Source organism: Bos javanicus, chromosome 13, assembly GCF_032452875.1.
Source record: "Bos javanicus breed banteng chromosome 13, ARS-OSU_banteng_1.0, whole genome shotgun sequence".
NCBI lineage: Eukaryota > Metazoa > Chordata > Mammalia > Artiodactyla > Bovidae > Bos > Bos javanicus.
The window spans coordinates 51,810,609-51,826,454 of NC_083880.1; the positions used below are offsets into that span (position 1 = coordinate 51,810,609).

The window sequence follows — 15,846 nt, forward strand, 5'->3', positions numbered from 1 at the left end:
AGAAGGTAGCAGTTGTGATCTGAGGTCAATAATAAGAAATATAAAAAATATAAATATGCTGATAAGAACAAGGAAGGTTAATGTAAAAATTACCTGGGTACCAATCACCCAAACGAACAAATGTTGATATCCTGTCATATTTGATTCAAATTTACTTTTAAAGAAATAAAACATTGTAGATGAAGGTGTATTCACCAAGTTTACCTTCCCAAGTCTCAGAAACAACTATCATGTTGTTCATCATATTTTTGCTGCAGTATGCATGGTAGTGCACTTACTTTAACTTACATTAACTGTGTTGTGGTAGTTAACTCTGTGTGCAACTTGCCTCGGTCACAGGGTGTCCAGGTAATTGGTTAAATAATCTTTCTGTTTGCCTGTGAGGATGTTTTGAGATTGAAATTATTATTTGAATCAGTCTACTGAGTAAAGCATATTGACCTCCACAAGGTGGGTGGGAATCATCCAATTTGTTGAGGGCCTGAATAGAAAAAAACGCGGAGAAAGGGAGAATTCACTCTCTCTGCCTAACTGCTTTAGTTTAAATGTCAGTCTTCTGCTCTCTGCCTGGAATTTTTATACCATTAGCATTCCTGGCTCTCAGGCTGTTGGAGTCAGACTGGAACTATACTACTGGCTTTCCTGAGACTTCAGTTTGCAGACAGCAAATTGTGGGACTTCTCAGCCTCCATAATTATAAGGAGCCAGTTCCTTATAATAATACTTACAGGGAACTTCCCTGGTGGTCCAGTGGCTAAGACTCAGCGCTCCCAAGGCAGGGGGCCCAGGTTTGATCCCTGGTCCCATATTCTGCAACTAAACGATCCCACGTGCCACAACTAAAGAACCTGCATGCAGCAACAAGATCGAAGATCCCGCATACCGCAACACAGACCCAGCACAGTCAGTAAATAAATATTAAATATATATATATATATATGAAACTAGTTTGGTTTCTCTGGAGAAAGAAGACTATTGTAGGTGTTATATTGCAAATATTCTTTTGTAGCTTATTGAACTCTGTGTTTTTGAGATTTATGCATATTCATTTAACTGTTGTATAACATTGAATGAATATTCTACATTTGATCCGTATTTCACAATTGATCCCCTATTGATGAATAGCAAATCTCCTCTCCCAAATTCTACCATTACAAACAATGTGCCATAAACATCTATGGACTTACTTCATATGTTCCTCTATGAAAAATTTGTTTGAAAGTGGAATTGCTGGGTTATAGAGACTTGTAAGCATCTTTACTAGGTATTACCAAATTGCGGTACAAAGTGGTTATATGAATTTATACTCCCACCAGAAGCATACAAGAGGTCTCATTTTCCAACTTTTTTTCCCCAAATTAATAGGTGTAATAGTATCTCATTATTTTAATTTTCTTTTCCCTCATTAGTAATAATGTTGAGTGTATTTATATATGTTTATTGAATTTCCCCATCTTTGAAATGCCAATTCTAATTCTTTATGCATTTTCATCTTGGGTTGTTTGTCATTTTTATTGCTGTACAGAATTCTTCAATATAATCTGTCAGTAATATTCATTACAAATGTCCTCTCCCAATGTGTGGTTTACCTTTTAAAAAAAGTTTTATTGAGAAATAATTCACATACCATAAAATTCGTCCATTTAAAGTATACAATCCACTGGGCTTTAGTTATAGTTGCAAAGTTGTGTGAGCATCACTACAGTCTAATTTTAGAGTATGTTCATCTTCCCCCAAAGAAATCCTCTACTTACTAGCAGTCACTCTCCATTCCCTCCTCTCCAAGCCCCTGGCAAATAGTCTACTTTCTGTCTCTATGGATTTGCTTATTTTAGATCTTTCATTAAAATGGAATCAAATAATATGTGGTCTTCTACAACTGACTTCTTTCATTTAGCATAATACTTTCAAGTGTCATTCATGTTATAACATGGATGATTAACTTGGTTATACGATATATTGTACATGTTTTGAATTTTGATTTGATCAGATGTATCAGTCTGTTTTTTAGATTTCTGATTTTTCTGTCTTAAGAAATCCTCCCTTTTCTCTGAGTTATAAATATATTCTTCAATAATTTCAAGCTTCATTTTTCATATTTAAACTATCTGCAGTTTATTTTGTATATGTCACATAAATATTTAATTTTTACACATTGGTAGTCAATTGTCCAGCACTACTTATTGAGTAATCAACTAATTCCTTCATTGTTTTGTAATGCCTCTTTTATTACACAGTAAGTTCTCATGCATGTTTAGGACTGTTTATTTCTCCCTGTGCCATTTTGATAGATTCATAGTAAATCTTAAGATGGAAAAGGCATTCAATTTGGTACGGCATGTCCTCTCCTTTTTCTTCTTTTTTGCAACTAATTTTGTTGTCAGTGACCATAGGGATCTGCTTTTTAAGTTCCATTAAAAATACCCTGTTAGAGTTTTGTTTGAAATTTCACTTAATTCACAGAGTAATTTGGGAAGAATCAACATTTTAATATGTATTTGAATAAACATTGGCCATGCATGCATGCATGCTAAGTTGGTTAAGTTGTATCTGACTCTGTGCAACCGCATAGACAGCAGCCCACCAGGCTCCTCTATCCCTGTGATTCTCCAGGCAAGAATACTGGAGTGGGTTGCCATTTCCCTCTCCAACATTGGCCATATTACCTCTCATTCCATCTGTTGTACTTTGTAGTCCTCCCTTTCCCCTGCTCTGAAGTAGACCTTGAAATAAGAATTTGAGTTGCAAGTACAATAGTCCCCCTTATCCTCATTTTTTTTTTTTCAAGGTTTAAGTTACCTGTAGTCAACCTCAGTCTGAAATTATGGAATGGAAAATTCTGGAATAAACAATTCATAAGTTTTAGATTGTGTGCCATTCTGAGTACTGTGATGAAATATGCTGCCCCACTCTGTCCTGCCCAGGATGTGAATCATTTCTTTGTCCAGCTTGTTCTGCCCAACAGTCTTAGTTATCAGATTGACTGTCAATGACATTGCAGGGCAATGTTCAAGTAATCACTACTTTACTTAATAATGGCCCTAAGAAGCAAGAGTAGTGATGCTGGCAAATCAGATATATCAAAGAGAAGTTATAGAATGCTTCCTATGAGTAAAAAAGTGAATATTCTCAATTTAATATGGAAAGGAAAAAAGTCAGATGCTGGGGTTGCTAAGACCTACAGTGAAAACAAAACTTCTGTCTGTGAAATTGTGAAGGAAAAAGAAATTTGTGCTAGTTTTTTTTTTTTTTTCTGTCACACCTCATTCACCTACAGCCACAGTGCATAACAAGTGCTTGGTTAAGATGGAAAAGGTATTAAATTTGTACAAGAAGGTATTTTGAGAGAGAGAGCAGATTCATATAATTTTTACTATAGTATATTGTTATAATAGTTCTATTTTATTATTAGTTATTGTTGTTAATCTGCTATGTACCTAATTTATAAATTAAACTTTATAATAGGCTTGTGTGTATAGGGAAAATATAGTATATGTAGAGTTTGGTATTATCCTCACCAAGAGGAGCTTGGCAGGCTACAGTCCAAAGAGTCACAAAGGGCCAGACATGACTGAGCACACAGCACACTCAGTTACAGGCGTCCAACTGGGGATCTTGGAACATATCTCCCAGGGAAAAGCGGGGACAATTGTATCTTGTTTGTGAGGTAATCACAGGAAAAACCATCTGGAGACTAGAGAAGAGACTAGGAAAGGGAAAGCAGTTGATGGAGCATCCATTTTCAAGCACGTTATGACTATGGGCAATTAGAGCTTAATCTTGGGGAACCCTGAGAAATTCTGTGGGACACATGTCTCTGAGTCATCCCACCTGATGAGTAAGAAGCTGGACAACGACTTACGCAACAACTCCCTTCACTCACTGAGGGCTTCCAGTGGACATTAATTCCCTAGCACTTCCAGCCTGCTGACACGGATGGTCGCCAGCATGCAAGGAAATGGTAAGTGCGAACGAGCAACACCAGGGTCTGCTAAATCATCAAAAAGTCTTTTGAAAAGTTTGAATATAGCATGTTTTTCCTCTGCTTAAATTTTTTTTTTCTGTAGAGGAATCCAAAATTGTTGATGTAACTTATAACTTACAGGTTTCTATACACCAGATACTGGCTCCTTTCCCAAGAAGTTTGATCTCTAGCTATACTGAACCACAGTCCAACTATTCCCTCGGAAGCAGCTGAATCCTGCCAAACCCTGAGTTCTTTGCATTTGTTTTTTTCTCTGCCTATAATGCTCTTCTCTTACTCTCTTCCTAGGAAACCCTTCAGAGGCAGAGTGGTTAGGAATATGGGCCTTGTAGAAAGAGTTAGAATCAAAACTTAGTTCTAATAGTGCTAGTATTTGCTTAGTGGGAAATGCATGATGACAGATTATAGAGAAGAGAATGTAAAATTGAGCGGCCTTGGGTTTTTTAAAAGAAGGTGCAACATTAGAAAACAAATTAAAAGAGGTTCAAGAAAGCCTGAGGAGATTTATTATCTAAGCTGTGATGTTACCCTTTAATGTTTCTTCATTAAAGTGTAAAAGAAATATAATTAAATTGTCAAAGGAAAAATATCTACTCTGATACTTGAGCAACTTATTTGAGCAAGTTCCTTAACCTTTCTGAAGTTTGGTTTCTTTAGCTGGAAAATGGAGAGAACTATACAAAGGCCTGAAATATAGGCGGTGAGGATCATTGGGGGCCATCTTGGTGGTTGGCTACAACAAAGAATGACATGAAAGGTGCTTAGAATGTAGTATTATTTTAAAAATAGCTTTTTATTATTACTTATCATTTAGACCCTCCTACACAAACATCACTTCTAGTAAGAAGCCTCCCAGGTCACCACAGGTAGCTATGCAACAGCTTTGCCCAAAGAATCAAAATTGAATCTGTTCAGGTTTTTCTTATTTTTCATGTTCAAGATTGTGATTAGTGGCTCTGAGGGTAGGGGAATCAATACTTCAGGGAAGGACTCATAGCTGGTCCAGGCCTTCATACGTCTTCCTGTTCCTACAGCCCCAACACCTTCTAAATAAATGAAAAAATAAAAATAAATTAGACTCATGAAAATTAAAACATTCTGTTGCATAAAAGATATCCCTTAAGAAAATAAAAATGAAACCCTCAGAGCTGGGAGAAAAAGTTCCCAATGCATATATATGCGAAACAAATTATATTCAAAATACTTTAAAAAGTACCTTTCACTCAGTAATAAAATATATACAACTTAATTTTAAAAAGAGGACAAAATACTTAAAAGTCACTTCACAATAGAAGATATTCAGATGGTAAATAAGAACATGAAACGGTGCTCAACAGCATTATCACTTGTTGTTCAGTCGTCAAGTCCTGTCTGACTCTTCACAACCCCATGAACAGCAGCACGCCAGGCTTCCCTGTCCTTCATTATTTCCCGGAGTTTGCTCAAGTTCATGTGCTTTGAATAGGTGATGCCATCCAACCATCTCATACTCTGTAGTACCCTTCTCCTTCTGCCTTCAATCTTACCCAGCAGCAGGGTCTTTTCCAATGAGTCAACTGTTCAGGTAGCCAAAGTTTTGGAGCTTCACCTTCAGCATCAGTCCTTCCAAAGAGTATTCAGCGTTGATTTTCTTTAGGATTGACTGGTTTGAGCTCCTTGCTTTCCAAGGGACCCTCAAGAATCTTCTCCAGCACCCCAGCTTGAAAGCATCAATTCTTTGGCCCTCTGCCTTCTTTATTGTCTGGCTCTCACATCCGTACACGACTACTAGAAAGACCATAGCCTTGACTATATGGACCTCTGTCAGCAAAGTGATGTCTTTGCTTTTCACACTGTCGAGATTTGCCATAGCTTTCCTGCCAAGAAGCAATCATCTTTTATTTCATGGCTGAAGTCACTGACTACACTAAAACCTTTTACTGTGTGGATCCTAACAAACTGTAGACAACTCTTAACAGATCATCTTACCTGTCTCCTGAGAAACCTGTATGCAGGTCAAGAAGCAACAGTCAGAACCTTGTATGGAACGATTGACTGGCTCAGGATTGAGACAGGAGTACAACAAGGCTGTTTATTGTCACTCTGTTTATTTAATTTACACACAGAGCACATCATGTGAAATGCCGGGCTAAATGAATTACAAGCTGGAGTCGACATTACTGCAAGAAATATCAACAATCTCAGATATGTGGATGATACCACTCTAATGGCAGAAAGTGAAGAGGAACTAAATAGCCTCTTGATGAGGGTTAAGGAGGAGAGTGAAAAAGTCTGCTTAAAGCTCAATATTAAAAAAAAACTAAGATCATGGCATCTGGTCCCATCATTTCATGGCAAATAGAAGGGGAAAAGGGGGAAGCAGTGACAGTTCCTTTTCTTGAGCATTATCATTAGGGAAATACAAAGTAAAACCATACTGGGATCCCACTGTATATCCAGGAGAATGAAAGTTAAGATTGACACCACCAAGTGTTGGTGAGGATATGGAACAACTGGAATTCTCCTCCACTGCAAGTAGGAATGTAAAATGAAAACAATTTGGAAAACTGGTTGATTGTTTCTTATGAAGCTAAATATACATGTACCATATGACCTAGCACTTTTACTCCTAAGTGTTTATCCTAGAAAACTGAAAATATATGGTCATGCAAAGACTTATACACAAATGTTTATAAGACTTCAAACATAGTAGCTTCAAAATAGAAACAACTCAAATGCCCATATACCAGTAAATGGATACACAAATAATGTTTTGTCCAACCTATGGAAACTTACTCATTGGTCAAAAGGAACAAACTACTGATATGTATAACAAAATGAATAAATCCCCAAATCATTACACTGATTTCATTTATATAAATTTGAAGAGTAGACAAAACGAATCTATGGCCATTAAAATCAAATCAATAATTGTTTGGGGCCAAGATGGGGGATTTGACTGCAAAGCGGCCTCTGGGAACTTTTCTATGGTCATGGAAATGTCTGATATCCTAGTTGGGGTGGGGGGCAATAATTCTAGAACTGTAAACATTTGTCAAAACTTACTGAACTATACAGTATTTTATTATCCATTTTATTGTAAAAAATATTTTTGGAGAAAAACTTTTAAGAAGACCCTCTTAAGTGGATAACATATATTGTCTCAGATTATTTATGAGTAGGGTTGCCAGATTTAGCAAGTAAAAAACAGGTTGTCCAGTTAGATTTGAATTATATCTAATTGCTTATGCATATGTACACTGATGTAAAAGAAAAATATTGCATAGAACAGGTACTTTTAAAATGTTATTCATAGGAAATAAAAGGTATCTAAATTATACACTTTTATATTTTTCTGACCCTTTGGTTCCCTTTAGTATTTCCTTGTTTCATGGAATTTGTTTGTAAAATTCCTTGTGCACATAATCTATGTTCATTTTCTTTGTATCAAGCTTCTACAATGGTCACATCTAACTTCTTTAGATTTTTTGTTTGTTGAATATTCATTAATGAAAAAATATAATCAGCAGTAGCATTATGAGCCAATATACTGAACATACAGTGTGTGATCACTCACCTAGAGCCAGACATCCTGGAATGTGAAGTCAAGTGGGCCTTAGAAAGCATCACTACAAACAAAGCTAGTGGAGGTGATGGAATTCCAGTTGAGCTATTTCAAATCCTGGAAGATGATGCTGTAAAAGTACTGCACTCAATATGCCAGCAAATTTGGAAAACTCAGCAGTGGCCACAGGACTGGGAAAGGTCAGTTTTCATTCCAATCCCAAAGAAAGGCAATGCCAAAGAATGCTAAAACACACATTCACACAATTGCACTCATCTCACACGCTAGTAAGGTAATGCTCAAAATTCTCGAAGCCAGGCTTTAGCAATATGTGAATCGTGAACTTTCAGATGTTCAAGCTGGTTTTAGAAAAGGCAGAAGAACCAGAGATCAAATTGCCAACATCCTCTGGATAATGGAAAAAGGAAGAGAGTTCCAGAAAAGCATCTGTTTCTGCTTTACTGACTTTGCCAAAGCCTTTGACCATGTGGGTCACCATAAACTGTGGAAAATTATGAAAGAGATAGAAATACCAGACCACCTGACCTGCCTCTTGAGAAATCTGTATGCAGGTCAGGAAGCAACAGTTAGAATGGACATGGAACAACAGACTGGTTCCAAATAGGAAAAGGAGTACGTCAAGGCTGTATATCGTCACCCTGCTTATTTAACTTATATGCAGAGTACATCATGAGAAACGCTGGACTGGAAGAAACACAAGCTGGAATCAAGATTTCTGGGAGAAATATCAATCACCTCAGATATGTAGATGACACCACCCTTATGGCAGAAAGTGAAGAGGAACTAAAAAGCCTCTTGATGAAAGTGAAAGTGGAGAGTGAAAAAGTTGGCTTAAAGCTCAACATTCAGAACCACTTCATGGGAAACAGATGGGAAAACAGTGGAAACAGTGTCAGACTTTATTTTTGGGGCTCCAAAATCACTGCAGATGGTGACTGCAGCCGTGAAATTAAAAGGCGCTTGCTCCTTGGAAGGAAAGTTATGACCAACCTAGATAGCATATTCAAAAGCAGAGACATTACTTTGCCAACAAAGGTCAAGGTCAACATAGTCAAGGCTATGGTTTTTCCAGTGGTCATGTATGGATGTGAGAGTTGGACTGTGAAGAAAGCTGAGCACCGAAGAATTGATGCTTTTGAACTGTGGTGTTGAAGAAGACTCTTGAGAGTCCCTTGGATTGCAAGAAGATCCAACCAGTCCATCCTAAAGGAGATCAGTCCTGGGTGTTCTTTGGAAGGACTGATGCTAAAGCTGAAACTCCAGTACTTTGGCCACCTCATGTGAAGAGCTGACTCACTGGAAAAGACTCTGATCCTGGGAGGGACTGGGGGCAGGAGGAGAAGGGGATGACAGAGGATGAGATGGCTGGATGGCATCACCGACTCGATGGACATGAGTTTGGGTGAACTCTGGGAGTTGGTGATGGACAGGGAGGCCTGGCATTCTGTGGTTCATGGGGTCGCAAAGAGTTGGGCAGGCAATGGCACCCCACTCCAATACTCTTGCCTGGAAAATCCCATGGGCAGAGGAGCCTGGTAGGCTGCAGTCCATGGGTTCGATAAGAGTCGGACACGACTGAGCGACTTCACTTTCACTTTTCACTTTAATGCATTGGAAAAGGAAATGGCAACCCACTCCAGTGTTCTTGCCTGGAGAATCCCAAGGACGGGGGAGCTTGGTGGGCTGCCGTCTATGGTGTCGCACAGAGTCGGACACGACTGAAGTGACTTAGCAGCAGCAGCAGCAAAGAGTTGGACACGACTGAGCAACTGAACTGAACTGAACTGAACACTAGATAAAGTTAACAACCCTGAAAACTGCTCTTCAAATATGGCTTGTTGAAGCAAACACCACCTTTCGTGGAATGAGATGGTTTTTCATTTTTTGGATTTATGCTGCATCTCTTGATCAATAACTTTTAAAAATGTTTTCTACAGAAAAAGAACATTGTCATCAATGTTTCTTCCTTTCTTCTTCAACGCTACACATGATGATTCCACTTGTTCCCATGCCATAAGAGTAGTAATAGTCTTGTAAAGCAATCAAATTCTTAATGAGATGAAATCCATTTCAAAAGGTAGTCATGACAAGTACTGTAATAATTATCCACTTCAAGTCAGGATTTCTTTTCCAGTCTCCTTTAAAAACAGTTTTGATACTTAAAGGGATAAAATCTTTACTAATCATTCCTTTAGTGCATTCTACAATTCCTTTAAGCAATGGAATGCTTCAACAGCGATAGTTTCTGTTTGCATAATCCATTGCTAAACAGATATTATACACTGTGATCCAAATAATCAGGATGGTGTGATCACTGACCTAGAGCCAGACATCCTGGAATGTGAAGTCAAGTGGGCCTTAGAAAGCATCACTACGAACAAAGCTAGTGGAGGTGATGGAATTCCAGTTGAGCTCTTTCAAATCCTGAAAGATGATGCTGTGAAAGTGCTGCACTCAATATGCCAGCAAATTTGGAAAACTCAGCAGTGGCCACAGGACTGGGAAAGGTCAGTTTTCATTCCAATCCCAGAGAAAGGCAATGCCAAAGAATGCTCAAACTACCGCACAATTGCACTCATCTCACATGCTAGTAAAGTAATGCTCAAAATTCTCCAAGCCAGGCTTCCGCAATACCTGAACCGTGAACTTCCTGATGTTCAAGCTGGTTTTAGAAAAGGCAGAAGAACCAGAGATCAAATTGCCAACATCCACTGAATCATGGAAAAAGGACGAGAGTTCCAGAAAAACATCTATTTCTGCTTTATTGACTATGCCAAAGCCTTTGACTGTGTGGATCACAAGAAACTGTGGAAAATTCTGAAAGAGATGGGAATACCAGACCACCTGACCTGCCTCTTGAGAAATCTGTATGCAGGTCAGGAAGCAACAGTTAGAACTGGACATGGAACAACAGACTGGTTCCAAATAGGAAAAGGAGTACGTCAAGGCTGTATATTGTCACCCTGCTTATTTAACTTCTATGCAGAGTACATCATGAGAAACGCTGGACTGGAAGAAACACAAGCTGGAATCAATATTTCTGGGAGAAATATCAATCACCTCAAATATGCAGATGACACCATCCTTATGGCAGAAAGTGAAGAGGAACTAAAAAGCCTCTTGATGAAAGTGAAAGTGGAGAGTGGAAAAATTGGCTTAAAGCTCAACATTCAGAAAACAAAGATCATGGCATCCGGTCCCATCACTTCATGGGAAATAGATGGGGAAACAGTGGAAACAGTGTCAGACTTTATTTTTGGGGGGGCTCCAAAATCACTGCAGATGGTGACTGCAGTCATGAATTTAAAAGACACTTACCCCTTGGAAGGAAAGTTATGACCAACCTAGATAGCACATTCAAAAGCAGAGACGTTACTTTGCCAACAAAGGTCCATCTAGTCAAGGCTATGGTTTTTCCAGTGGTCATGTATGGATGTGAGAGTTGGACTGTGAAGAAAGCTGAGCGCCAAAGAATTGATGCTTTTGAACTGTGGTCTTGAAGACTCTTGAGAGTCCCTTGGAGTGCAAGGAGATCCAACCAGTCCACTCTGAAGGAGATCAGCCCTGGGATTTCTTTGGAGGGAATGATATTAAAGCTGAAACTCCAGTACTTTGGCCACCTCATGTGAAGAGCTGACTCATTGGAAAAGACTCTGATGCTGGGAGGGCTTGGGGGCAGGAGGAGAAGGGGACAACAGAGGATGAGATGGCTGAATGGCATCACTGACTCGATGGACGTGAGTCTGAGTGAACTCCGGGAGTTTGTGATGGACAGGGGGGCCTGGCGTGCTGCGATTCATGGGGCCGCAAAGAGTCGGACACGACTGAGTGACTGATCTGATCTGATCTGATCTGATGCACTATATGAGGCAGATAGCCAAACGGCTTCCAAAGAAACATTCGTGTTTTACTTCAACTTTGAATAAACAATGTTTGCACCTTTATGCAAACATCTGGCATCATTTGTATCATCTCCACCAAAAGCAGTACAATTTTCCTCTTTAATTCCTAATTCAAAAGGAAAGAGTTTTTTCCTCTGCAAATTTCGCTCTTGTTTCTGAAGTCTCATCTGGAAGAGTTTTTACTAAAAATAACCTTACAAGTGAGCCTTTTCACAAGAAAGGTATTGTACAAGTGAATTTCTCTGCATTGTCATTGCTTGAATCCATAAAAAAGATGAGGCATTTAGGGCTTTGATAATCACTGAAGTAGTAAATGGAGTTATTACATTTTAAATTATTGCAGTAGGTGTTGTCCTGGCATTTGACATTTTGCTTCCAGTTTTGGCATTAGAAAATACTCTAGCAATACATTCAAAGAGTCATTCAAGCTGAAAGACTGATGACAGTATACAATGTGGGAGGCTGCTACAACTTCTGCTGTGATTATTTTATGTTCTTCATCTAGATTTCTCATAATCAAATTTTTATTTTATCACTTTCTATGATTCAAGTTGAAGAAATCATGCATCTTTTACGCTTAGCTGTTATTATATGCTGGTTTATGTCAGACTTTCTATCATTTTCAATATTGAATGAACATTTGCATACCCCACAGAGAGCTTCAAGAAGACTTTTTCCTCATTTGATAATGTCCACTGTTCAGAAGATTTATCATGAAATTCACACTTGCATTTTGGCATTTAGAAGTTTAATACAGCAAATAAAAAGAGAGGTAATTCAATTTATTTTCAACAAGGGTGAGAAGACAACTTAATGGGAAAAGAAATGGTTCTGAGACAACTAGATAGCCACAAGCAAAAGAATGAAGCTGAACCTCTACCTCACATCAAATACAAAATTTCCATATCAAATGGATCAAATACCTATATATAAGAGCCAAAGCTACTAAATCAGAAGAAAATGTCAGGGATTAAATCCCTGGGTTAGGCAATGGTTTCTTAGATATGACACCAAAGGCACAAGCAAAAAAGACAAAATAGATAAATTCGATATCAACAAAATTAAAAATTATGTGGTTCACAGGACACCATCAGAGATGTGAAAAGACAACCCACAGAGTGAGAAAATTTTTGCAAATTGTAGATCTAATAAGGGACTTGTATTTAGGATAAATAAAGAATTGTGTTCTATGCTTAGTCACTCAGTTGTGTCCCACTCTTTGCAACCCCATGGACTGTGGCCCGCCAGGCTCCTCTGTTCATGCTGATTCTCCAAGGCAAGAATACTGGAGTGGGTTGCCGTGCCCTCCTACAGGAAATCTTCCCAACCCAGGGACAGAACCCAAATCTCCCACATTGCAGGCAGATTCTTAACCATCTGAGCTACCAGAGTAGGGCTGTAAGTGGTACAACTGCTTTGGAAAACAGTTTGAAAATTCTTCCAAAGGTAAATAAAATTACCCAGCAATTCCACTCCTAAGTTTTATTCCCAAGAGACTTGAATCATATACCCACCAAAAAACTTGTACATGAATGTTCACAGCAGCATTCACTAAAAAAAAAAAGTTAAAAAATGAAAAGAACCCAAATGTCCATCAACTGATAAATGGATAAGAAAGATGTGATATCCATGTAATAAGAGTATTATTCAACCATAGAAATGAAACCTTTGTACAATACTACAACACGAATGAGCCTTGCAAACACTATGCTAAATGAAGAGTTGGACACAAAGGACTACATACTATATGATTTCATTTATGTGAAACGTTCAAAATAGGCAAAGCCAGAGACAGAGAAATTAGTGGTTGCCTAGTGTTGGGATCGGAGAAGGCAATGGCACCCCACTCCAGTACTCTTGTCTGGAAAATCCCATGGATGGAGGAGCCTGGTGGACTACAGTCCATGGGGTCGCTAAGAGTCGGACACGACTGAGCGACTTGACTTTCACTTTTCACTCTCATGCATTGGAGAAGGAAATGGCAACCCACTCCAGTGTTCTTGCCTTGAGAATCCCAGGGACGGGGAAGCCTGGTGGGCTGCCGTCTATGGGGTCGCACGGAGTCGGACACGACTGAAGCGACTTAGCAGCAGCAGCAGCAGCAGCAGCAGCAGTATTGGGATAGTTGGGAAGAAATGGGGGGAGTGACGACTAAATGGTTTCTTTTTGGAGAGCTGGAAATGTTCTAAAATGATCGTGGTACAGCTAAAATGATTGCACAGCTTTGTGAATAAACCGATTGCATTGTAAAACAAAAAACATTGATACTAGTGACCAATACAAAAATTGAAAAAGTATTTAATACATCTAATGTCTGCATCATTGCATCTGTCACAAAGTCCAAACTCGTACGTGGGAATTGAGTCACGAAAGGGTTGGGAACTTGAATTTAAGAAAAGCAAATTGAACTCAAAGGTGAACGGTCTGCCTACAAAGAAGAACTGCACTTGTAAGGAACAGTTTCGCTTAACAAAGTCATAACGGATCTTACACAATGTTTTGGGAAGCTTGCTTTTAGGGATTGGCGGTATTTCAGAAGCGTGAGCGTACACCGACTGAGTTCCAGCTTCCTCCGCACGGTTATTAGAGTAACGCTGCTGAGGGTCTACTAAACCTTTAGAAGCCTGGTCCCCGCAGTGAGGCACTTGCTGATTGGTTGTCGCCTAGAAGCATGGAGCTGTCAATGATTGGCTGAGGCTGACATTGATTTAGGCTGACTTTGATTTAGCAACTTTCAGAAGCCTAGGTACTGGAGTGAAACTGTTGTTGAATGGCTGATTTTCAGAAGCCACTGGAGTGAGGCTGTTGCTGATTGGATGGTTTGCAGAGCCAGTGTACTGATGTGAAGTGATTTCTTGTTCAGGACTTGGAACTTGAGCCAGAAAATCTTTTCCTTTCTTGAATATGAAAAACAAGTACTTTTAATTTCTAGTTCCTTCTTTTGGTGTTCCCTCAGCCAAACTCATTGGAGAAACCATAGAGATTGACCAAATCTTTTATTTGTAGAGAAAGGACTTTCAGCTAGTAATTTAAGAACAAAATACTGTGGCAGAAAGAAGTGTTAAAGAGTGAAAGTGTTAGTCGCTCGTCCTTGTCAGACTCTTTGAGACCCCATGGGCTATAGCCCGCCGGGCTCCTCTCACCAAGGGATTCTCCAGGCAAGAATACTGGAGTGGGTTGCCATTTCCTTCTCGAGGGTATCTTCCCAACTCAGGAATGGAACCCGGGTCTCCCACGTTGCAGGCAGATTCTTTACCGCCTGAACCACCAGGGAAGCCCAATTGACTGTAAAAAGACGAATATAGGACATTTAGGGCATCCTGACAAAGTCAGTATATGACGCAGAACAAAATCATTAAATATATCCCATATATATATATATAATGCCTGGAAACTCTGTGAATTATACATAAGACTGAAGCTCTTTTGCTTTCTTACACATTGCCCTGTGGTTGGAAACGGGTGGACTTAGAATCTGAACTGTAAAAGGCAGGGATCCTCTGGGCCCCTGTGAGCCCCTAACGTCTGTGCAAGGTTAGGCGCGCATTGCTAACCCGAGGTCGGCTAGAAATCGGCTGAATGTTTGAAGGGAGGATGCGTAGTTGATTAGCAGCGGGTGTAGAAACTGCAGCAAGGTACCCTCCGGGGAGACCGGGGTACGCGATCCGAGCACCCAAGCGGCATTCGAGTCTGCCCCCGCGCCGGCGAGGTGCAGCAGCTTCTGAAGGTTCTGCAGGAGGCCGAGGGCGGCTGAGAGGGGCGGGGCGGAACGAGGCCCCGCCCCTGGGAGCGCCTGTGTGCGTGGCTGGCAGCGCCGCAGAATCCGACTCCACGATAGGGAGCCTGAAGACAGGGCAGAGCAGCGGCGTGGTAGCCTTAATTCTGGGCAACCACGCTCGCAGCATCCGACGCAACCGCCTCGAAGCTTAAGGAGGACTCGGCCCTGCGGCTCTGTGCCCGCCCCCTACCCACTGCAGACGCCCACATCCGCGCCCTTTGCGCCCGTCGGGCTCCGCCCCCGCCGTGCTCCTGCACGCTGCGCCCCCCGCCCACCCGGCACGCCCAGCCGCCCCGCCTGGCAGAAGTGGGCCTGAAGCCGCCCCTCAGGCTTGAGCGACCCTCGCAGCGGCTCGGTCCTCCTCCGCTGTCGACTGCAATGGACGCATATCCCCCGCACCGGGTGGGGCTGACCCGGGCGCGCTCCCTCGGCGGCCTTGGCCGAGGGTCGCCCTCCGTCAGGTACAGGGGGACGAGGCCTCAAAGGGGCGGGCGAGGGGTTGCGGGCTGTTGGGGTCTGGCGACGCCGCTCGCCGAAGGGCGTGGTCCGATATGGCTTCCTAGCGGACGGTTTTTCCCTGAACAGTTTCCTGAGGAACGTTTCCCGAGGAACGGCG

At 40.7% G+C, this 15,846-nt stretch overlaps 1 protein-coding gene and 1 long non-coding RNA gene across 4 annotated transcripts in view; one reads left to right on the top strand and one right to left on the bottom strand.

Annotated features, from left to right (window-relative positions):
- Positions 1 to 14,431: 14,431 nt before the first annotated feature.
- LOC133259339 (uncharacterized) lies at positions 14,432 to 15,161 on the bottom strand. The gene is made up of 2 exons (XR_009740372.1): positions 15,007 to 15,161; positions 14,432 to 14,737 (listed from the first exon to the last, which is right to left on the bottom strand). It is a non-coding gene; the product is annotated as an uncharacterized LOC133259339 (long non-coding RNA).
- Positions 15,162 to 15,278: 117 nt separating this feature from the next.
- DNAAF9 (dynein axonemal assembly factor 9) overlaps positions 15,279 to 15,846 on the top strand; it is a 173,199-nt gene continuing 172,631 nt past the window's right edge. For all 3 annotated transcript variants that reach the window (XM_061436679.1, XM_061436680.1, XM_061436681.1), the window contains exon 1: positions 15,279 to 15,691. In XM_061436679.1, the coding sequence (XP_061292663.1) occupies positions 15,609 to 15,691 (83 nt within the window). In that variant the 5' untranslated portion in view covers positions 15,279 to 15,608. The remainder of the gene's footprint in view (positions 15,692 to 15,846) is intronic.